The 23233-nt window shown below is 42.8% G+C and overlaps 1 protein-coding gene across 4 annotated transcripts in view; it reads right to left on the bottom strand.

Moving 5' to 3' along the window:
• Positions 1 to 3744: 3744 nt before the first annotated feature.
• stim2b (stromal interaction molecule 2b) overlaps positions 3745 to 23233 on the bottom strand; it is a 47165-nt gene continuing 27676 nt past the window's right edge. For 2 of the 4 annotated variants that reach the window (XM_008435478.2, XM_008435479.2), the window contains 10 exons: positions 15417 to 15528; positions 12927 to 13038; positions 12079 to 12194; positions 11816 to 11993; positions 10732 to 10909; positions 9973 to 10134; positions 9007 to 9107; positions 7479 to 7717; positions 7139 to 7379; positions 3745 to 6315 (listed from right to left, as the gene is read on the bottom strand). In XM_008435478.2, coding sequence (XP_008433700.1) covers positions 5697 to 6315; positions 7139 to 7379; positions 7479 to 7717; positions 9007 to 9107; positions 9973 to 10134; positions 10732 to 10909; positions 11816 to 11993; positions 12079 to 12194; positions 12927 to 13038; positions 15417 to 15528 — 2058 coding nt within the window. In that variant the 3' untranslated portion in view covers positions 3745 to 5696. The remainder of the gene's footprint in view (positions 6316 to 7138; positions 7380 to 7478; positions 7718 to 9006; positions 9108 to 9972; positions 10135 to 10731; positions 10910 to 11815; positions 11994 to 12078; positions 12195 to 12926; positions 13039 to 15416; positions 15529 to 23233) is intronic. The other 2 variants (XR_001777587.1, XM_008435480.2) reach the window with 2 other exon arrangements.

Below are 23233 nucleotides of genomic sequence, written 5' to 3'. Positions count from 1 at the left end.
AACAACAACAAAAAAAAGCTTGGGCTTTGGCTTGCTCGCGATGATTTTGTGGAGGAAATACCAAAGCTTCATGTTCCGAAACAGTCTGACAATCCTCGTTCCGGCAATCGGTCACCACAGTCATTTATATTCTCTAATGCTGACGGAGGAGGGTGACGAAGAGGTAACAGCTGATAGGAACTATGGGGATCATGTCTTGGTCTTAATAAAGACAAGATGTTTAATTGGGATGTCATATGTCCATCCATCCATTTTTTTTACACTCTTGTCTCTAGTGGGGTGTGCTATCGGTGCTGGTGCCTATATCCAGCGAACATTTCGGGTGAGAGGTGGGGTACACCCTGGACAGGATGTCATATGTTTGTTTTGTTGTTGTTTTAACAGTACAAGATCAGTGCACTAACTTATTAAAAACATAATCTGAACGATATCTTACCGAACCTTGGTCTTAAAGTCGTGTTGCAGTCTGGTGGTTCTGTTTTTGCCTCACCTTCATTCTCCTGATGGCATCAGTTCAAAGAAAATGTCGGCGACACATTGATGCTCTGAGTCCAGTTCTAAAACAGAAGGTAGGGACTCTCCAATTAGCAGCTCCGCTCCCGTCACCGCCCGGGGTGAAGCCCACCGGACGCCCGTTGAGTTCTGGAGATGGGCGCCATGCCTCCCTCCGCAAAGATTAATCAGGTATGGAAAATGGATGAACAGATAGTACAGTGTTGGACAGCACTGCCATTAACTTTCTCATTAAACCATTTTGTAGTAAAGAGGGGAATGTTCACGGTTGAAACCTAAGAGTTCGTGTCCTTCAGAAATGAGCCGGCGTCATCAGCTTTCATTCCTTTGTTTGCATGGCTGCGTTGAAAAACTGCTCCTTTCTTGTTCTGTCTAAAACAAAGTCAACTCGCAAACAGTAGAACTGATTTCAGACGTAAACAAATACTATGAATTCAAAAGCAGAAAGCTGCTTGAGTGGGTGATTTTATGCATGAGAGGCACTGATCAATAGCCCCAGTATTCGAGACAGTCCCTTTCGCTCAGTCACATTCAGAAGTTATTCTTTTAGTATCCGGCACCCATTGATTGAAATATTTTTGAACCGTAACTAACTGCTGAACTAATCAATGAAAATGTAATTCTGTCTTGACTTACTGAATTACAGTTGGGGAGCCAATCACATTCGATCGGATGATGTCTACCTGGACCGTAGAGAACGATGCAATTTAGGGCTAGGAAACCTTAAACTGTCTTGCACAAAACGCAACTTTTCAGCACCGGATCTGCTGTGTGTTCTTGTGAACGCTTGGAGGCACACACAAACCGCGTCCGATGCCGCTTTCCCCATCGCATCATGTACCAGCGCCCAGCAGACCCTCATTTTCTCCCAGGGAGTGGCCGACGAGGTTCCTTCTGCGATGCTCTGCTGACACCATGTGGCCGTCGCTGTAACTGCGCCTCCAGCTGGGAGCGGCGCAGCAGTGGGTTTGGGTGTTGTGCGGTGCGGTGCACACGGCACTCCCCGGCAACATTCATCACCAGCAGACGTTTCCGCTCCTCTCCTGGTGCGCCCAAATTGATGAACCATCAAGAAAAGTTTCATCACGTTCACTTGGTATTGATAAAGCAATCATGCATGCTTTTCTTCTGCGTTTCACGGCTTAACCCTCCCTCGCAAAGACAAATGGGATGTCAGAAGGATATTCTATCCTCCCACTAGGGCTCGGCTGGTGGGGGATGCGGGGGTCGGAAGGGCGGTCGTTCGGCTGTTTTCTGTCGTGAAACAAACAGGCAACCCAGCTGGATGTCAATCAGAAAATGTGGATGGGGTTTTATGCAAAAGCACTTCAGAAAGCTAGTAAAAAGTTCAAAGTTTACTCTTTTTTTGGGGGGACAAGGAGGGAAACATATTTTTCGAAGTACTAAACAAATGAAACTATTATACTGTTTTTCTAAGCTGAAACATTAAGACCCTTTTTCATACAGAGAGAGCTTTTATAGCCACCCCTCTATGAAATAGAAATACATAGAAAATATGAATGAAGATGTGCATGTCTTGAAAAAGTCACAGCGTTCCTGCCTGTTGTGTCTCCCTGACATATTTTAGGGGGATGTGTCGACTGGATTTGTGTCTGTCTAACTGACAACACATGGAATAATGGAGGGAGCACCTTCCCCTGAGGTTCCTGCGATAGAAGAGCAAAAAGATAACAGAACGTCCTCACCTCAGGGGTATGAAATAACTGGACATTTAGCTTCAAGGAGAATAACATAAAGCTTGAGGAATGAAGATACACCAACGTTCAGGCTGCAGCTAGAACAGACAACTCGAGCTGGAATCCAGTACAGTGAGGCAACTTCCGGTGTTGTTTGTGAGCATAAAGTTAAAAATATGTTTTTGACCTTGGTTTTTTTGTACTCCTAAATATGCAAAAAAATTGCTGATTAAAGTCAGTATTTGACTAGCATAACTACACATTCTCAGATGATAGCCACATTACTGTCGTGTCGTCACCTCTCAGAAATAAAACACAGACTATTTCTAAAGCGTGACTTTCAGCTGGTTCTGTTCTATTCACTGCCAAAATATTTGACTCAACTACTGGATGCATCCCTTGCCAAAGATTCTGGTGACACGGTTGTTTGGATCAAGTGGGGGTAGTGGCACCTGTTTGCATCAGAGTCACAATGCTGGTCAAAACAGGAGCAGAAATTACATCTACCTCCAAATGTTGTGGTAATTTTGGTTTTGAGAATTACAATTGTTGCCACAAGCAGCCTTTCATCACTGTAAATAACGCAAAGGAAGGGTTCATCACATAGTGCTTGAATTTTCTGGATAAGGTGCCGGTTTGTTAGGTCTCCCAAGATATTTCCTCTCTTACATTTGTCTGGATAAATCTCCATACAATTCAAGCTTGCGAGCCAAGTGCTCGATACAACGTTTCATATTGTCATTCCGCAGCGACTTTCAGACGCAATCTTGATTTCTTTCCGTCGTAATACATTTAGTTTTCCCAACTTCCGACATGAAACTAAACGCAGCCAACATGACCTCCGAGGCTAAAGGAAACTGGAAGAAAGAGAAAATGTAAAAGTTGTGATATTTGTGCTCTTTCATAGTAATTTTGGCAATGAAATTTCAGCAGCTGTTAGATTTGCATGAAACACTTTTTCATCACTTCAGACAAAAGCATAAAACAAACATGACTCTGAACCATCTCGGTTGCTTCCGGTTTTTTTTTGTTTTGTTTGGTTTTTATTATTAATTCTTCTACAGTATACAAATATCCACACACACAAAATGTTCTCAAACCCCCACATTCATCGTAAACATTCACTTCCTCCCCACCTAGCAGCCCCGTCCTGCATTCCCTTCATTGCGCGCTCCATTGCCCGACAACGAGTTTTTATTTGTTTCTTCTTCTATTTTTAAAACCGCACATTGGATCCTAAGCTCAGCGACCTCCTAGATGCTGCTGGAGCATTGGTTGCATTCTCAAACTGCAACTGTGACACCCAGATCCGGGACGAGAGGAAGCAGCCAGTAATCACAGTGTGAAGCTCTTGACATCAGTGCGCTGGGTTTGCGGGCCCCGGAGGTGATGAGCAGGACTCTATTGCGTGGGTGGAGCTTAGTGGGGACTCAGGGGGGCGGAGGAGGGGGTCAGAAGCTGGGGAGGAGAGGCAGGTCTTGGTGCATCATTCATCAGATCCGGATCAAACGGTTTGACTTCTTGCCGCATATTGTTTTTTTTTTTTTTTTATTGTTGCGTTTTTGTTGTTGTTGTTGTTTTGGGCAAACAGTTGGGTGGGTCTGGTTGCCTTGCAGAGTGATGGTCAGATTGGCAGCAGATTATTCTTAGTGTTCCTGGAATTTTAACACATACAGGCGCATCAAAATAAAATAAAAATAAAAATAAATCAATGTTCCTAAGCTGATTATTCCGTTCAAAGAGTGAAACTCATATTAATTACACAGAGTGATACATTTCAAGCGTTTATTTCTGTTCATTTTGATTACTTGTAGCAAAAAAAAAAAAAAAAAAGTTACTCAAAAAAAAACATTTTTGTTATGCAGGAGATGAGAGATTAAAAAAATACTTGATGGCTGCTCATAGAGCGCTGCATCCAAGAATATTAATGGTAAGTTCAGTGGAAGGAAAAACTGCAGGAGGCCAGATTTCCAAAAGCCATCCACTTCAAGACTTCAGCACTAGCTGAGTCAAATTTATAGACTTTTCCATCTGTAATGGTATGGACATTTAAGCAAAAAAAAAAAAAAAATAATAATAATAATAATTGACATGGTTAAACCGTGAAACAACACAACTTTGAAGATGGTTATAGATTTATTATTTTTTAATCGGACTTTGCCATTCATTGTTCAAAATAGTGATTAGATTTTAAACAAAGAATCAATTTTAGTTTATATATCAATATAAATATAAATAACATAACTTTCGACTCCATGCTCTTGATGACTGCATCCTTGAGCAGGGATCATCGAAACCCATTTGAAGGTTTGCGAAAGATTAAAATCTTCAAAACTTCCCCCAAATAACAACACTTAAAATACATCACTCCGTATGTAACAAAACCACACGAGACACAGCTTTCACCTTTTTAAACTACATTACAAAAATAAATAAGCTTTTCAATGATCATCTAACTTACTTGAGAGATGCACCTGAAAGCCAATTTCCCCTCCCCCCAAACATTGTAGTGACACCAGGTTTAAAAAGCTGCAGAAAGAAAAACATAAAGATAGTAGATTTTGTTACTGTATGGCTACAGGATGCAGGTAATCAAGTAATAAAGGGCGACAAGAACACAGATAAAGTGACCGCTGCGGCTTCGGTCCGCGATGAAGCCGTAAAATTTAAAAATCTATTAAAATCACCTTTAAGAACATCATGTGAAAACAATTTATATATATATATATATATTTTTTTTTTTCTATTTATATATTTATATTGAGACATCCATAAAGAGTGGCACTGAGGGCACGTCAGATCGTTTTGGCTCTGTGCTGCGTTTTCATTGCGACCGCTCATGCATCCCCCCTCCCTTCATGTCGACATCATGATTCTAACTCGCCCTCTCTCCCTCTCTCTCTCTCCCAAAAAAAAAAAACAAAAAACAAACAACCACGAAGAAAGCAGTAGTGCAACAAACTTTTAGCAGGATTATTTTTTCTCTCTCTCTCGTTCTCTCTTCTGAATGAAATGAGTCAAGTACACGAGTTCATCCACACGACACGTCTTCAGTGAAACACTACACTTTGTGAGTTTGAAACTAAATGTACAGACTGCACCTTTAGACCCATTATAAGGAGGTTTTTTTTGGTTCAAACTAAAAAGGAAAAAAATACAAAGAAAAGGAAAAAGGAAGAGAGAACCGTGAGCTTGCCTCGGCTCCTTCCTCCGCCTGTGCGGGTTTTTTTTCCTCGGTGAGAACTAAATACAAAGGGATTATTGAAAAATAAGGCTACCAGGTTGAGGGGCGTTTGACGGCGCCCAGGCTGAGCTACATTCCATCTTTGACAAAAAAAAAACAAAACAAAAAAAAAAAAAACAGGAGAGAAAAATAAATGTTTTATCTTCCAGTGACGTACGAGCGATAAAACTCTTCTTATTTTAGTTTAGTTTACTCTCTCGCTGTCACACGCGACGCGCTACCTCACGCTGAGTGTGTTTTTTTTATTTCTTCTTTTTAAATAAGCTTTTGATTTTAGACGAGGAGCGCTTGATTTTCTCCCCGTTGTCGCACGAGTCCTGGGAGGAGGTGCTGTGGAGCTTGTAATCTCTCCCCAGGCTCCGGCCCTCCGAGTCCAGCGAGGTGAGCGACGGGTTGCGCCCCACGTTGGGCAGCATGCTCGCCGGCAGCTGGCCGTAGCTGTAGGACTTCTCCAGGATGCCGTTGTAGACGCCCTTGCCCGTCGGAGAGGCGGCGCTGCCCTGCGACAGCGGCATGCTTTGGGACTCGGGTATGACGCGGGTGAGGTCGGGCGAGCCTTTCGGCGCGAATGGGTGGTGCTCCAGGGCCGGGGACGGGGAGGTGGAGGGCGGGCCGGACGGGGTGGCGGCCGGCGTCGGGGGCATGGGCGGAGGCGTGGAGTCCCTGAGGCTGCTGCTGCTGCTGCTGCTGGTGGTGTGGGTGGAGCCGGGGCGCTCCGGGCTGCCCTGGCCCAGCAGCAGCAGCTCCTCGCGGGAGATGCGGCGGTACGGGGCGTCGGCGGCGCCGGGGGAGTGCAGCTGCTTGCGGCTGATGGTGGAGCAAAGGGAGTCCGTGTCGGAGCTGCCGTCCTGAGCCGGTTCTCTGACGGAGAGGGAGCAGAACAAGCGGGGTCACACACTGAAAAACGTCGTCGCAAAACGTGGGAATATGTACGACTGTTCAAGAACATCAACCACAGAGGGCAGGAGGGACGAAATACAAGACCCAATTCACAATTTTTTTTTTTTTTTACATCAACAAAACAGGAAAGGCTTTTAAATACACCTATTTTTCAAGCCTACTCTGGTGCTTTTGCACCTCTACTGCTGCTAATGCTGTGACCCAGTTTTACCACCAACGCCGCAAAAACACAAAATCTCACAAGCACTTTTTGGTCTGTTTTCTCAGAACACTTGAAATAAAGACAAAACTAACTCACAAATAACTTCTCAGGAAGAAATAGGAGCTTGTTTTTTAGTCAATAATTCCTTAATATTGCTGAGAAAGTACTAGCTACGTATGAAATAATCTGCCAGTGGAACAAGACATTTTTAATTTACGATATGGGGAAAAACACATTGCTCCACCGGCTGATTATTTCACTTATACCTAGTATTTTTTTATCAATATTAAGGAATTATTAACTTGAAACAAGCTCCTGTATCATGCTGAAAAGTTACTTGTTAAGTTTGCTTTGTCTTATTTCGAGTGTTGGAAACTAGACCGACAAGACTTTTGTGTCTTTGCAGTCTGGTAAAGATTCGACCAGGCTTTGTCTCGACTCTCGGCTATAAATTAGAAAGACTGGGACAAAAAAATCAGATCGTTTCATTTTCGGGAGACATTTAGTCCTGCAGTCAGAAGACTGAATCTACAACACTCAGTGAAACCCTCATGGTAATCTGTCAGTGTCTGGATAAAACACCTGTTAGTCCAAACTGTAAAACCATTCCATGGCGTTCCGGCCACAGCTACATACCCCCTCCTATCCAAACTGAACATAAACTGTTCGTCGTCTGCGTCGGGGCGATAGGAGAGGGACGAGCCGGCCATGGACAGCAGGTCCGGGTCCGGGGACATCAGGGACGACTGTTGGCTCAGCAGGCTTCGGCGGGAGCGACACAGACTGCTGTTGCGGGTCAGCGGGGGTCGGATCAACGCAGCGGCTGGGAGGGAGAACAAAGCAAAGATCGGACGCCGTTCTGGAGCAAGCGGCGACGTTTTCTCCCGCTGAGGAAAGTAAGAAAACGGCGCGGCGCACTCACTGGAGAACTGTGGAATGATGGGAGGCGTGTCCTCGTCCAGGTCGTCCACACCGCCTGCGATGGGGTACGGAGGGACAGAGACTCGGGGCATGACCACCCAGCTGTGGTCCGAGTAGAGGCTGGCCGTCAGGCTCGGCAGACCAGAGTTGTTGACGACGGGGAAGCCGCAGAGCTTCTCGATCTGCTGCCAGCGGTGAAGCCGCTCCCTCAGGCACGCCGTCACCTCTGACAGAGCTTTCCTAAAAGAAAAAAAAACAAGAAGGAAAAACTAAACGAGGAGGACGGCCCTGGATCTGAACGTGCCGAACTTGGCGAGAGAGAGAGATTCTTCTCTGATGCACATCAAAACATCCTTCCTAAGAAGTTGACGAGCCAAGATTAATGCGCTTTTTGGCACAAAGCCGTCCCGCTGTAAAGCTGGACCTCTGCCTAACAAGAAGCCAGACGGAGCGCTGCACTTTATTCTCGTTTCTCCCTGTGATTCCCCTTTGGTGTTTGAACAACTGAACAATTCTTTGAACTGGATTTCAGACTCTAAATAACCTCACAGACTAAACAAACTTAAGCGCCCAGAAGAATGGCCTGATCTGCAAAGAAGTGCAGAATGGATCAGGAGCTGCAGAGTCACCAGAGAACACCGGTGGCATCAACACCGGCAGAGAGCCGGCGCTGCATGCAGGTGGGACTTGGCGGACATGTTTGGGACAATTCGGGGTTTGCACGACGCACGTTTTTCAAAAACAATCAACAAATAAAACTCTCACAAGCGTGGCATGCCGGCCATATTCAGCACGCAATGCTGGAATTTGACTAGGCCATTCTAACACAGGACTATGTTTAGGATTGCCAAGGATTTTCTTGCACTTACCTTCATAAATCCTCCCATCAAGTCTAAAGGAGGTGACCCCCCACAGCATGATGCTGCCACAATGTTTCCCAATTAGCGGAATGTGCATTGATACGTTTTCTGTCACATAGGCCTATTTATTTGAGTGTAGACCAAAGAGTTGCCCACCACTGTCTGACAATAAAGGCTCTGACTGATGGATGGATGTATGTCCAAAAAGACAGACGAACAAATAATAATAGTGAGTCCTAATTTTTACTGCCGAACGCCCCTAATCGTTCGTAAGGCAGTGATTGTTATTGTCAGGATATCTTAAATGTATGTTTCTATGTTTAACTTTAGCTAAATAAGAGCCAGGCCTTGATTACATGTGTAAGGAGAATCGCTCTGATTCTTAGTCACTTCCTGAATCAGTTTACTGCGAACAAACAGTAAAACGGCTATAAATCCCAGATGAATAAGGCTGTTGGGGGGTTTTGTGCTGCTGGTGACTTGAACTCCAAATATACACAAAGGCTTTAGCCGTGGATGACTGAGAAATTTAATTTCTCTCTATTTTGCTGTCCTTGGGGCTGCTTTATGTTGGACTAAGTTGTTCTAATGAACTCGGGTTAAAATAAATGATCGCAAATCAGATTGCGGGGGGAATTGCGCACGCAGGAAGTAGATTGGAGTTCTTACTTTGCTTCTAGTATCTTGTGGTCGACCTCATCCAGGGACGAGCTGTGGGCGACGTGAAGGGTTCCGAACACAGAACCTCTTTTCTTTTTTATTTTCTCTGCCTAAAACAAAATAAAAAGGGAGAGGGGAAGACAAAGTTATTTACTGAACTTCTCTGCAACAACTCAGAGTGAAACAATGGGATCAAACGAATGAAAACATTTGTTAAAACTTCTACAAGTTCGATTCAAACAATATGCAACATTATTAAATGCATTCAGATTTCTTTATTCTGTTCTCACGGTCAGCTTTGCTACAAATGTAGAGGGAGATTTTTTTTTTCCAGACAGTCTTCAAATAATTACTTGAAACAGAACGAGGCTAAAAGATCCGTTTCTCACTTTTGAACGAATCAGAGCTTCAAGTCGAGGGTTCTGGAGCGGACTAGTCAAAGCGGCGACTTGAATCCAGTTAAGATGAGCTATCATGACCTTAAAAACAGGTTGGCTATAATCAAATACTCTTCAATGTGACTGAAATCAATTCTGCAAAGAAGAAACAGTCAAAATTATCAACTTTTTAACAAAAGTTGCCTTATATGGTCAGGGTGTCATTACTTTTTCACACAGGGTCAGGATTGATTGGAGAGTTTTTTTTTTGTTTTTTTTTAAAAAAAAGATGTCATTATGAGAATTTGTTGATGTTCGGGAAGATTTAAGTGTCCTCAAAACTTGACACAGCTGCCTGGGATTGTTCCAAACAAGAATCGAATTTATGCACATATTTCCACGTCCTCTAGGGCAGCTCCATCAAAGACGAGTCCGTCACTTGATAAACCGCATTAACGGCCAAATCAGGGCGCAATTCATTCAAATTTATACAATGCAAATACGGACGGATCGCCACGGCCGCTAATCCCGGCGCTCGGAGGACAGCAGAGCGCTCCGGATCCGTCGCTTTTCCCGCGCCACCACAGGGAAGCCTCACCTCGTCTTTGGCGACGTACAGCTGGAACTCGGCGCTCTGCTTCTTGATGTTGTAGTATTGAACCTCCACCTCGTGCGTGAGCTGCAGCCACTTCTGCAGCGCCTCGGGGACCGAGCGCTCCGACTGCATCTCCTTCTCCGCCCTCTTCAGAGCCTTCCGCACCTGCAGGAAGGCGACACGTCACGACCCTGAGGGTCAAAAAATAAAACCCTCCGCCGACAGAAACCGTTCATAACAAACACAGCAGAGATTACTATTTATTCCATATCTGATGAGTTAAAGAAAAAAACAAACAAAAAAAAACTCGAATCCAAGGGCAGAGCTGAAGGGTTGTTGTTTTTTTCTTTCTTTTTTTTACGAAGGTGGATAAATATGCAAAGCAGGTCCCTCGCAAATGAAATGAAAATTTAAGGCAGACAATATAAAACTAATCTTTTCAATTTTAGGTGGTTTAGCCACAGTGATGAATACATTTACATCTGCATGACGCTCTGCACCCAGACGAGCCTTTTCCCCCCCTTATTTTAAATTAAATCCATCGTTCAAAAGACGGCGGAGAGTGTGCAAACCGCATCAAGTGAATTCAAATTTAATTTCCACACGAACTAAGTCATGTTTCCACACATTAATGCACGCGACCATGTGATACTCACTCCAGCCGGCCGGCTGGTCGGCATGTTTCGACTGATAATGAGCCCGTGGCTGAGCTGCATTCGAGGGAAACGGGTTAAGCGGCATTCAGGGACAGGAAGTCCTCACCTGGACCAGCTCCTCCTCGGCGTACTTGAGCCGGCTGAGCTCGCACTCGGCGCCCTCGCGCAGCTCCCGCAGCCGGTGGGCCTCCTTCTTGGCGTCGATGATCTCGTCCCTCATCTTCTGCTCGAGGTTCTCCTTCTCCACGGCGACCGTCCGGTTCTCCTCCTGAGCCTTTTCCAGCCTGCAAACAAACGTCCGTGTGTTTTACGTGATAAATCAAAACACTTTTTTTCTTTTTTCTTTTTTTTAATTTATTCAAGAATCTAGAGTATGTGAGATGAATTTGAATTCGAACCTCTTCACTCAGCATTTGTAGAATCGCTACAGTTAACAGCTGCAATCTTTTAGGATTCTCTCTCTTTTTATTTTTTTACAACTAAATTTGGAAATCGTGGTTTGTTCTTTGCAAAATAGCTCAAACTGTCTATGGTTGTTTATCATCATCGGTTTTCACATCTTGGAACAGATTCATAATTTGAGTTTCCTCCAAACTTTGACTGGACCATTCAATTGAAGCTCTAGCTGTGGATCTTTCTTCGAGATGAACTTCCACCTCAGATTCAAGTCATTTGCTGCCTTTAAATGATTGTTTTTAAGGCTCCATCCATCTTCACATCAAATCTGGCCTGCTCCTGCTGAACATTAGACATCCCCATGACATAATGCTGCCATCTCCCGTCTTTCACCGCTAGTTTGTCCTGACATATACACATCGTTTTGCAGGCAGGCTGAAAAAGTTCAATTTTGGTCTCATATGACCAGAAAAGCTCCTTTTGACCTTTTTTTCCTACATCGTCTTTCTTCCGAAGTTTAAAAGTAGGACTACGCGATATCGAGCAAACACGTAACTGCGAAACTGGTGCTCAATATTGCAATAATACCGATTTCACCTAATTTTCCTGGCTGTTTTTTATTTTCCTTCATTGCTCTTTGTGAGCCTGAACATCTCAGTCACAGTTCAGTCAACTGGCAGGACTATAAACGTGCTACTTGAACAAAATCTAACTATTTATCATTTGGTATGCAAAGACAAAAACAAAAGCTAAGTAAAAGCATTCTTCAGAAATTTCTGGTTTGCTCGTCTTACCGGCTCTGCATATCCAACAGGCTCTGCTCGGCGTTCTGAAGGCTCTCCAGATCCTTCATCATCTGAGAAATGTGCACCTTGCTGGACTTGTTCTGAATGTAGGCGAACCAGCAGCCTCCCACTCCGATCACAATGGAGACCATCAGGACAAAGTCTTTCACCCAGTTGTGCTGCGGACCTGCGGGGGTCGAGGGGACACGAGAGTGAGGGGCGAGCGGAGACGCGGCGCCGGCTTGCCGCATTCCAACAGAAGCCGTACTTACGAAGAGGAGGCCCGAAAAGCACGGCGTCGAGCGCCTTCAGGTTGAGCTTCTGTTTGTGCCGCTGGTCTAATATCCTCAGCTGCATGGAAATAAACGACGGTTCGTTTGCCGCTATTCTACAACGCAAACAGAGCATAAATTCAAATTACAAAGTAGCAAATCTTAATATTTCCCCTCCTCCCCCCTGCGACAGTAAATCGGGGGGATGTTTAACATTCCGTACAGAAACACAGGGCCGACAGGTGGACCGTCGATCAGCATCTAAAACGGCTCAGGAAACAACCGAGCCCTCTGGCTATGACATCACTTCATGAGTCAGCTCGGCCGAGAAACATGAAGCCCCGACGACCCATCGCCTCCCCCTGGTTACAGTTAGTCACTCAGTACATTCAGTCTGCAGCAGCTCACGTTGCGCCCGTCGCACAGGAGTTCATTTAATGACAGTCCTTAAATAACAACTTCATCCGCAGCTCCTTCCACTCAAGACTTAAACTCATGACTGAGAAGTTTGTTAGCAGTCAGTCAGATCGCTGCAAATGGACCGAAGCCGAATGTCGGACTTAAGGATGAAAAGAAAGCTTTAAGCCGTGAGGAACGTCTGCCATTTAAAATATTCCAAACATTTTGTCCTGTGTTGCATTTCTTAACCAGCAGAGGGCAGCAGAATACAGAATTAGAAAAAGAAAAAAAGTCACTGGTTGCTTTAGGTGATGGAGGGGGAAAAAAGGAAAGAAAGTTTTTTACTTTTAATGTTTTGTCATACAAAATTGGATAGCTTTTATTTAAGTTTCTACTGAGGCAGAGGGGGGTGGGGGGAATGAAGCCCGGCAGCTCCTGGCAGTACTGACCGAGGTAACGTGTTCCCTGTGACCCGGAAGTCCCGGAAGTTCTTCTCGTACTGCGGCAGCTCCACCGACTCCTTCAGCCACTGCACCGTGTCCTCCGTGGTCCAGTTGTGGACTGATGAGAGGTTAAAGACAGAGTTAGAAAACTGTCAAATAACTCAAATGAATAACCTAGATTTGATTTACAGCGGCTCTGGAAGTGTAAACACCCCCTGTTAAAACTTATTGCAAAAGCTTTCCCCAGCTTTAAAGTGGCATTTATCCTGTGAAACGCGACTGAAAAACCTGCGGAACCTTTAGGGGCCCAAAAGCACACAGAGATGCAGTGATAAATGCTTTGTTTAATTGCACCGCACTTTAATATTTAGTCTTCTAATGCGTCCAAATAAAGCGCTATGCAAGTCTGATTTCGTTTCATTTCTCGGGTAACTCGCATCAAATGCTGCAAACAAGATCACCAGAAAATAAAGTTTAGCTGACATTTACATTCTTCAAATAAAGACACAATTTCCATGTCTGTACTAAAAGGATAAGGATCAAAGTTAGGAGTATTTTCTTAAAAAAAAAAAACCCAAAAAAACAAGTTCTGTTGAATTCCCTGATGAAATTAAGTAAACAACTGTTTAAAGAAAATTCAAAATGTAAGTTTAATTCACATCAGTGTTAATTTAAGTCTTTAGAATTAAAAAATATGTCTGAAGTCAATCAGAATGATGATGATACGATAGAAAAGTTGTTCATCAACAGATAAAATAAAGACTAAAATACTATCAAATCAGATCTGGGTTGAGTCGCTTTAAAAAGCGAGAACAGTACTTTAGAACCAAACACCACTCCATTCTCGGATAAATATTTCTACTAGTGGTGATGAAATAATTGCACTGGATGAAATCTGCAAGGCAGTGTGAGTGAAATACCCTGAAATTCCTACAAAAAAACAAAAACAAAAGATGTTTCAACAAACTATGAGTTTAAGAGTTTGCAGACTTATATAACCAGATTGTTGGAACTATTTTTATATAATATGTTTCCTTGAAAAGTGATCCAACTGCCAGGGTTTGTTTTACAGCCTGCAGGTGACTGAAACTTCACAATGGCTGTTGGTTTCTTCTCTCCAGCTCACACAGTTGAAGATTTTCTAAAACTTTAGATAAAGTCGCCGTATCGTCAAATGTCTGAAACAAAAAGTTCAAGAGGCAGATGCAGCACAAACTATTCCCACAGAACATCTGTCAAAAACCTACAAGGCGCGCGGGTTTTTTAAGGAGCACAGATCAGCCCAAAGTCAGTAAATCTGATTTAAATTGCTTCCCCTCAACAAAAGCGCAGCATGAAGTCAGATACAGAGAAAAGCGAACGTAAACGTTGATGGTGCAATGGCACACAAGGGAGTGCAGTTACGGTCAAGAGTCGCGACGGTGCCTAAAATATGTTGAGTTTCGCAAACTTAGCGGCTTCGGTTTTGGTGGTGAAACTTCACTTTGTTTAAATTATTCTAAGTGTTTGCCGTCATTGCCTTCTTGTGTGTCAGAGAAGATGGCTGCCTGTAAAGAAAGATCTGCAGATACCGACATCGTACCAAATGAAAGGATCAGAACTTAAAGATCTCATTAAAGTAAAACATGCAGGAGGACAATCTCCAACTCCAGAGAACAGAAACTCGCTGGTCCGACTGCTATAATGTTCGAAATAAAATAAACAAATAAATAAATCTGGGATCTGTGCTGCATATCTTTTCCGCCGTCTCTCTCTTCGCAGATATTCTGCAAATAAAAGCCTCTAGCATCAGAACAAAAAATAAAAAATAAATAAAAATAGGGAAAGAAAAGGATCAAGATTCAAATCTTTTACCACACTTATTCAGACCCGAAACCTGATATTAAATTATTAAGCCTTTAAAGCACATGCAAAGCCCTCGAAACATTAACTCTCTGTTGTTTTTCTAGGTCCTCTCTGTTGCCAAAGACACGTGTGGCACTGTCAAAACATCTGGCTGGGAGATGAAGGACGATAACGTGTAAAAGGTGAACTGAACTGTAGCGGAGCAGTTCAGCAAATAAGGGATGAAATTACAGAAAAGAAGGAGGAAGCGCTCCAGCGAAATATATGGGAATGCTCACATGGTTATTGAGCGCAGCGCTTGGTGCGAGCCTTTGCTGTAAGAGGACGCCGTCGGTGTCGACTAAGAGGCAAACAAACCGAACAGGTTATGCCTGAAGTGCAGGAACACGCCGGAGTGTGCTACGGGGACAACGTCTCAGCGGGTGTTTTACCTGAAAGCGATCACGCCCCATATTTGTGTGATTTACTGTATTGGAGCGTGTTGACGTTTTTTTATTATCAGTTTGTCTCGAGTGATTGTGTTTCGTGTATGACGACGTAAAAAAAAACATTAGCGTTGGCGTCTCGCACCTGTTTGGGTAAAAAAAAAAACCAGAAAGCAGAGGGTTCGCTCAGGACAGAACGGGTTTTTCCTGAATAACTTTGCTTTACCTTCGGAGTTCTTCCATCCCTTCCACAGCTCCTCCACTGTGATGTGCTGGTCTTCACGGTGCAGGTTGCTGTGTTTGTTGGTTTGCTGCTGCTTCATGTCTTCTATTATAAACTAGAAAAAAAAAAAAGAAGAGAGACAAAACTAGAGGAAGGCACCAGATAGCTGTGTTTGTCGGGATTTAAAAATACAAGAGTTTTGTCTTCAAGTCTTTCTTTGGATCGTGCACACACACACACACGCACACACACACACACACACACACACACACACACACACACACACGCTTATTTTTTTTCTTCCCTTCAAGGGTTTAGAAAAGAGAATAGATCTGTGGAAGAGGTGCCGCTTCCACCTCTGTGAGTGTGTGTGTGTGTGTGTGTGTGTGTGTGTGTGTGTGTGCGTGTGTGTGTGTGTGCACGATCCAAAGAAAGACTTGAAGACAAAACTCTTGTATTTTTAAATACCTCTTGGAAATGACCCTGTTTTAGGGTCAGGGGTTGCAGTTAGGACTAAGGTGTGAATTGACTTTTGGTTAGGGTTAGGAAAAGGGTTAGGTATGTGATGGTTAGGGTTAGGAAAAGGGTTAGGTATGTGATGGTTAGGGTTAGGAAAAGGGTTAGGGTTAGGCTGTAGAAATGAATGGAAGTCAATGGAATGTCCCCTGTTGGATAGTAGCGTACGACTGTGTGTGTGTGCGCGCGCGTTTTAGTTCTCTGGCGCTCAGAACTGAGAGCCCCTGCAGAGACAAAGCTGAACGAAGAAAACAGCCAGAACACCGGCAGCATTAGCGAGGATCAGAGCTGACTACCAAACACCTCAAAGCATTCATCCCTGGCTCCTGGGTGCATGTGTGTGGCCCGGGCGTGAGCTTAAAAAAAAAAAAAATGGGAAGAACTCCTGTCATCTTTGCTTGTTTATGATTCTCCACCAGCCCGCGACTGCGATGCAGATGAGCGTCTGACCGCTGAAGTGTGTCGCTTTTCCACCCCGACCGTTTCCTTTAAGTCTAGGGTTTGTTTTGCATGTAGATCAGGGGCCGGGAAAACTACCAAAGCCGACATGTGGCTTTAAAACATTTTCTTAATCCTAAAAATAAACGGTAAGACATTTACGAGTAGGTGTGATAAGGCAACAGAAGGCCACCAGGGTCAACAGACGTACTTATTTACAGATGGAGGAAATGTTGTAGATGCCGGAAAATTGATTTGTTTCTGATATTGTTCAGAAGAACAGTGTTAACATGTTAACATTAATTGGAGACGGGAAACCGTGTGAAGAAACTCAGCTAAAATGGATTATTTAAAATGGAAAAAAAAAAAAAAACTTCCAAAGATTTCCATTCCTTTAGGTAATTTAGCCCAGGGGTCAAACCGGGTCAGGCTAGTAAATTTCAACTCTGCTGTAAGAAGAAAAATGCAAGATGAAATGAAATACTGAAACTTCCTTTACACAATTATGAAACATCTTAAAGCTAAAGTGACAAGTGTAAGATTATAAAATATTAAAAAGAACATCAACTCCATTCTGTTAAACATAATTTACATAAGTTTTAAGGACTGACAGTAGTTCTGTTTTTTGGGGGTTTTTTTCCAGATAACTTGTGAATATATCAAAGTGGACATTTACAGAGGAATTAAAAGCTCCTGAGCTCTAAACAAAGTGTAAGAAGTGAAAAGCTTAGCGCAGTTTGCTTTCTGTTCACGTCAGCAGCAAATAAAAGGTGATTAAAAAAAAAAATCCCCTCTTCAACTTTGGGGCAGAAAACACAGAAAGAAGTCCCAACTGACCCAGAAAAACAAACAAACCAAAAAAAAAAAGCTTAAAACCAGTATTTGAGTTAAGACTTCAGCAACAACTGAGGGAACATTTTATAATTAACAGGTTTTAGATCCATGTCTGTTGACAGATGTTTTCATCGGCTCTTTCGTTTAGCAGAAATACTCCAACAACAGTATTAACTACGACACAGACATGCAGACGTGGCAGTCGACATCAGAACCTCGCAGCACTTTCACACGTCGCCAGTGTGTGCTCAAAGAGCCTGAGCTGGAGAACCGCTGTGAGTTTGACATTGAATACATAATGGCAGCCTGGTGTTGAAAGGCTGTCTGCTGCAAATGTTTCTCCCGTCACAGATTGAAAGAAAAATCCTTTTGCTCACAGGAGCTGTCTGAATAGCCTGTGAAATTAAAAGTCTGGGACGAGCGCTGACTTAAGCGCTCGCACTCGAAACGGATGTTAAAGGGCCCTCGAGCTGTCAAAGCAAGGCTCTGCCGAGAGTTTTTGGCGAAGCCGTAATCAGGAAACGTCTTCAATGCGATTAAAAAAAAAAAAAAAAAAAAAAAAAGCACAGACACTAACAGATGCCACGGTGAGTTGATAAGGAGTCAGACACAAAGACAGATTGTAAAATATGACATGGAGTCGTGCCTGAATGTCATGATTAGTCGTGAGAACACACAAACAGGCGCCAGCCCAGTAAAAAACCAGCAGCTGCAACTCGTCCCACTGCTAAAACATGAATATTAGCTAGATTCTCTGAAGTGTAACGTAATACAGTCGGTAGTAAGTACAGAGGAGTTGAAGTGTGACGTCACGCGTCCAACGTCCCGCCCCCAGCTTCCTGCTGGAGGGCAAAAGACGCTGCGCACTCACCGATTACGACTGCCATTGTTTTTAGCTGTCAAGTTGTGAACATGACACGCTAAACCTTACATGTACGCGTGACATATAAAAGATATGCAAAAGAAAACTAACAGCAGTATTAATTGTCAACACTATAATAGTAAGGTATAAGGATGTCATATTTGACAGGTGAATAAAAAGTTTTAAATAGTAAAACAAAATACCGAAGGCTATGCTATGTCGCAAAAAGTAGGTCAGTTACGCTAGCTTGGCTTTGACCATTGTAGCATGTACACGTGCTGCATAATTTCGTATGTTTTTGTTCAGTTAACACTAAAATAAGGCGACTCACACACCTATTCTCTGACAGACCATGAGCAGAAGAGTTGCTTAGATTAAGTAATAAAGCACCGTCGTGTTCAGGCGACCACTTACTAATAATCACAAAATAAACATCAAGCATAAAATACAACGGACTGAATGCTCTGCTCTCTTTGTGGAAAATGTTGTGTGTTTTTCGGTGTGGGATCTTGATACGCTTGAATGTAATCTCTGCTCTGTAGGCTAACGCAGCTGTTGTCAGTCGGTCGCCATGGCAATGGGTCTGTGTGTAGCACAAGATAAGTGGATAGATGGCCTTATTTGTTCCCCTACGGACACCGACTTGGCTGGCACACGTGGGTGTTTTCTGTATCCTCACACCTTCTTCAGAACATTGAAACATTGATGGAAATTGTGAAAGAAGCAGTTTGTGTAATACTCGTCCTTAATAACCATTACATGTTATTGATGAAATGAAACAACTTTCTGGCAAAGACCTAAAGAATACTTCCCAAACCACATGAGCATGGGAAGAAAAAGCAGGAAACTTTTTCATAATATTAATTTTCAACTTCACTCCCTCAAAGGGAAGCCATCATTGTTTTCTAATTCAACATTTAAGGCAACAGAATACAACAAGCTACGAATAAAACGCATAAAAGTCTCTCTCTTAGAAATCTAAGACTACATGCTAAATAGTCACAGAGCTGCGACTATCACAAATCCACTTCCCGGCAGGTTGGCAGAGCTGCTTTGCATGTAGTCAGAGGAAGCTTTGAGGTACTTTATGGAGCCATATAAAGTCAGAACAGCAAGCCACAAATACATAGATTGGTCTGAGTGCAGGTGATTTGTGGTTTCGGTGGTTCAGAGTTAAGATCCGTTTACCTGAACGGAGGAGAGGAGGGAATCTCTCCAAAAAAACGGTTGGTAGAAATCTTTATAGGAACAGAAAGTCCAGACTCCCTCTGAGAGTCAAGCATCAGTGCTGATGCGACAACACAACAGCCTGTGACAAGCGGTTTGTGACATAATCAGACCCAGGACTGAGACAGACACACACTTACACAGCAGCGAACAAAGGATATTTTTGTTCGGAACAGACTCCGGCCTCAGGAGGAGTTGGCTGAGTTTTGGTATTCCTCCCATGAGCCTTTGCTCCACTGACTCTGCGTCGCCCTGACACTCGGCTATAAGCAGTCAATCTGTACTCATTTAACAAGCGAAAGTTATTACATCCACTGTTTCTCCATCATCGTCACTGTAAAGATGACAAACGCACTCGGAGATCAACGTTATTCTAAGTGAGAGAGTCTGCAGAACGGAGGACAGTGATTTTGATTTATCCTTCCTAATATGTCATTAACATGACACAAACAGCATGGGGCTGCGATTTATGACGACGGGAACGCCGGTGAAGCCATCAATCACTTCGTAATTTTCCTTCTTTTTTTTTTTTTGTTTCTCTGAGGAGCTGCGGATTTACAGTTCTGGTCAGAACTTGTCGGGGTCAAAGTCATAAATTGGGGCTTTTAATGCTTCATTTTAAAATGTCTTTTTTCAACAGTGGAATGATTACACATTAAGTTGATTTGATTTTTTTTTTATCTAAATATCGATAGATCATTTGAATTTATGCTGGATTTTATTGTTTCAGAAGTACACAAACAGACAGAAACGGGAATAAAAAAAAATCATCTAAACATTTTTAATTTACTGAAGATGGTTAATCTTTTGACTTGACAAGGCCAAGTGCTGTTATTAACTTCTAGTAAATAATTGTGATTAATTGTTGCTGGTTCCTTGTTGGCAACATAAAAACATTTCCCCTTCGTGACCCGGTGAAAATCTAACATGGAGAGTGTTGTGAAACCTTTTGCAGCAACTCCATTTTTTAATCAGTTTATTGCACAATAAATTAAAACGAGCTTTGTCATTTCCATTCTGATGATTAATAGTTTTTGGAGAGCAATTTTGTTTAAAAAGGCTTCATGAGTCTTTTATTTAAGGTTTTGTTTGTGTGTGATGATTATTGTTGTTCTTGTTTACAGTTGATGGTTGTTGTGTTTTTTTGAATATTTAAAATATCTTCCAGTTCCAGTGTGGAGCGTTCTCTACAAAATTTATCTTTTAGTCTTTGAGAGGCAAAACTTGTCAATATTTTACTTGAAAATTGTCTCAAAACAATGATATTATTGTTTATCCCTTATTCGGCTAGACGGAAACTGGTTAGGAGTTAACAGTTTCCCAAACGGACAGGTATTACAGAAAAGGTGAGGCTTTCAGACCTAAAAACACTATGAAACGTTAGCAATAATGATGGTGGCATTATGCTCTGACAGTCTATAAAAATCCCTTTTGCAGGAATCAGGCAGTCCCTTCCTGGTACGAAGAGGACGGACCGCATTTATCCGGCTCTGCTCCGTCCCAATGACCATATTTACCACAGCATTTCCCTGCTGCCGCTTACTGCTTCGGTCAAAATTTAGAAGTGAACACAAGTTCATCCACCGTCCTCTCAGAGCTGCAGAGCACTATTTGCTCAACAGTAGCAGTCAAAAGCAACGTTTGTGAGTCTCACTGAGCTGTCTAATTTATTCCATTAAAGAAATACTTGCACAAATGTCCCCTCGGTGAGAGGGGTGGTCTAAAAACAATCAGTTTTCTTGGCTTGGAGAATTAATTATGAAGTATAAATCAGCAGGAAATTGCTTTTGCATCAAATCTGGAGGCAACTGGACACCATTAGCAGGACAGCTGCACAGAGATCAGTGATTAAAGTGGCTGTTTATCTTATTCTCTTACTCAAAACAAATGAACCGGGACATATTAAAGGCGGCTTTAATCTCGCGATCTTAATTGTGCATCCTTTATATTTATTCTCAGTCTTTGTTCTAAATCTAGATCCTCCATCTAACCACAACCAAGACAAGCTCAGGTAACTTTCTTTTTAGTCGCCATCTACTCTTGAAATAAAAAAATATGTAAAAAAATAAATAAAATCCTGTTTATTTCTCATTTCTGTTCAGTATGTCATCATTGTTGCTATATTTCTACCCTTCTTACCACTGATTTCTTCATGCATCTCTGTCTTCGACCCAACAGCCCAAGAAACGGCTATTTTTCTAAATTTTTACCACATGACACCTTAAATTTGGTGATGCAAGCATCACGAGATGTAAGTTTAAGCTGTAAATCAAATCTCTGTGTTGGACATTCTCAGACAAGTCAACAAACACCCTCAAGAATCTTCTTTTTATAGACGTATCGTACCCTCGATGCTGCTTCTACCCGACTCGGGTTTCTCTCCCCCTTCGTGTCGTTCAAAGACACGCTGCATATACAGTACGCCTCCGCACCAACGGACCCTCGGCGACGTTGTGCACAATCAGCCGAGAACTAATAAAAGTCTGCAACAGAAGCACCAAAACCACCACCGCCGCGGTCCGTGACGAGGTTCGAGTTCGTGCAATTCAAGAGATGCAACCCAATCCGGCTGAACATCCACTTGGCTGTCGGGCGGCGCGGCAGCGAGAGGCGAGGACTTGCACCTGCCGTCCCCCCGGTGGCGGCGCTCAGCAACAGACCCCACGGGCGTCATCCAAAACCCCTGGGAGTGAGCAGAAAGGTGCAGCCTGCAGAACCGCCTGCAAGCAGGTTCAGTTTATGGCAAAACGATAAAATATCACCAAAATCACTTCAAGTTTAAGGACAAACGTCCTGAACAATTCTGGACTTAGAGCAAGACTTGTGTTTAAGTAAATGTAGGACTGCAGCTAAGAATTATCTTAGTTACCGATTAATCTGTCAGTTTTCTGACGATTAATTGATTATTCGGATAAGTTGCACATTCTGCTCATTTTTCTTTTAACCGCTCAGGCCTTTGTGTACAGTATTAGAAATACACTAAAAGATGCAAGAGAACAAATAAAGGAATTGATTTAAAAAAAAATGTATTTTACTGAAATGCCATAAATATATTTTTTTGTACAGTTTTGACTTAATTACTGCTCTGTTTTTCAGAATATGACCTTTTTTGAGTCTGTTCTCTCCAGTTAATCATTTAATCGACTGTTAAATTAGTTGACCGTAACTTAATTAATCGATTCATCACGATTTATCGTATCAGCCCTAAATAAATGCCTCCAGAAGAATAGTTTATAGACAGACAAGACATAGATTGAGTTGTTGAAGTCAAAGAGAAGCTAAGAACACTGCATCCACCGTCAAGCACGGTGGTGGTAGCATCATGCAGTGAGGCGACAGAGCAAAAGCTTACCCAAAAGGTAAACAGAAACATAATTTATTGTCCCTCCGCGGGAAAACTATAAACAATAAACTATAAACAAAAGTGGTTAACATGCAGTTAAAAAGATGTTCACCAGCCGCTTTATTAGCTACATCTGCTTAATGGCCTTCTCAGCCAATCACAAGGCCACGAAACTCGTTCAGGGAAGACTGGTTTAGTGAAAGTTCTGCTGTGAGAGCCAGACGAACTGGTCTGAATATTTCAGAAGCAACTCATATACTAGCAGGCTCTCACACATTCATAGTTCGGGATAACAAGAAATTGTCAAAAAGAGTGAAAGAAATAAGTGAGTCGCATTGATGTCTGAAGAAAATGTGCAGCAGCACCTGAAATAACTTCTTGCTACAACCAAGGTATGCAGAATGTCGTTCCTGAAGGGACGACGAAATCACGAGACAGTTAACAGATCGCAAGGGGGGGAAAAAAAAAAAAAAAAAAGGTTGCCTGGTCCAACGAGTCTCCAGCTGCAACATTACAATTATAGATTGAGAGTTTAGCAGAAATAGCATTAAAAAAAGCAGAGCTACAGCTTGTCCGGCGGTCACGGATTGGGACTGTTGC

The sequence above is a fragment of the Poecilia reticulata genome, linkage group LG18 (assembly GCF_000633615.1).
Source record: "Poecilia reticulata strain Guanapo linkage group LG18, Guppy_female_1.0+MT, whole genome shotgun sequence".
Classification (NCBI taxonomy): domain Eukaryota; kingdom Metazoa; phylum Chordata; class Actinopteri; order Cyprinodontiformes; family Poeciliidae; genus Poecilia; species Poecilia reticulata.
The sequence above is the reverse complement of the archived record's forward strand: the minus strand, read 5'-3'. Positions and strand labels throughout refer to the sequence as shown.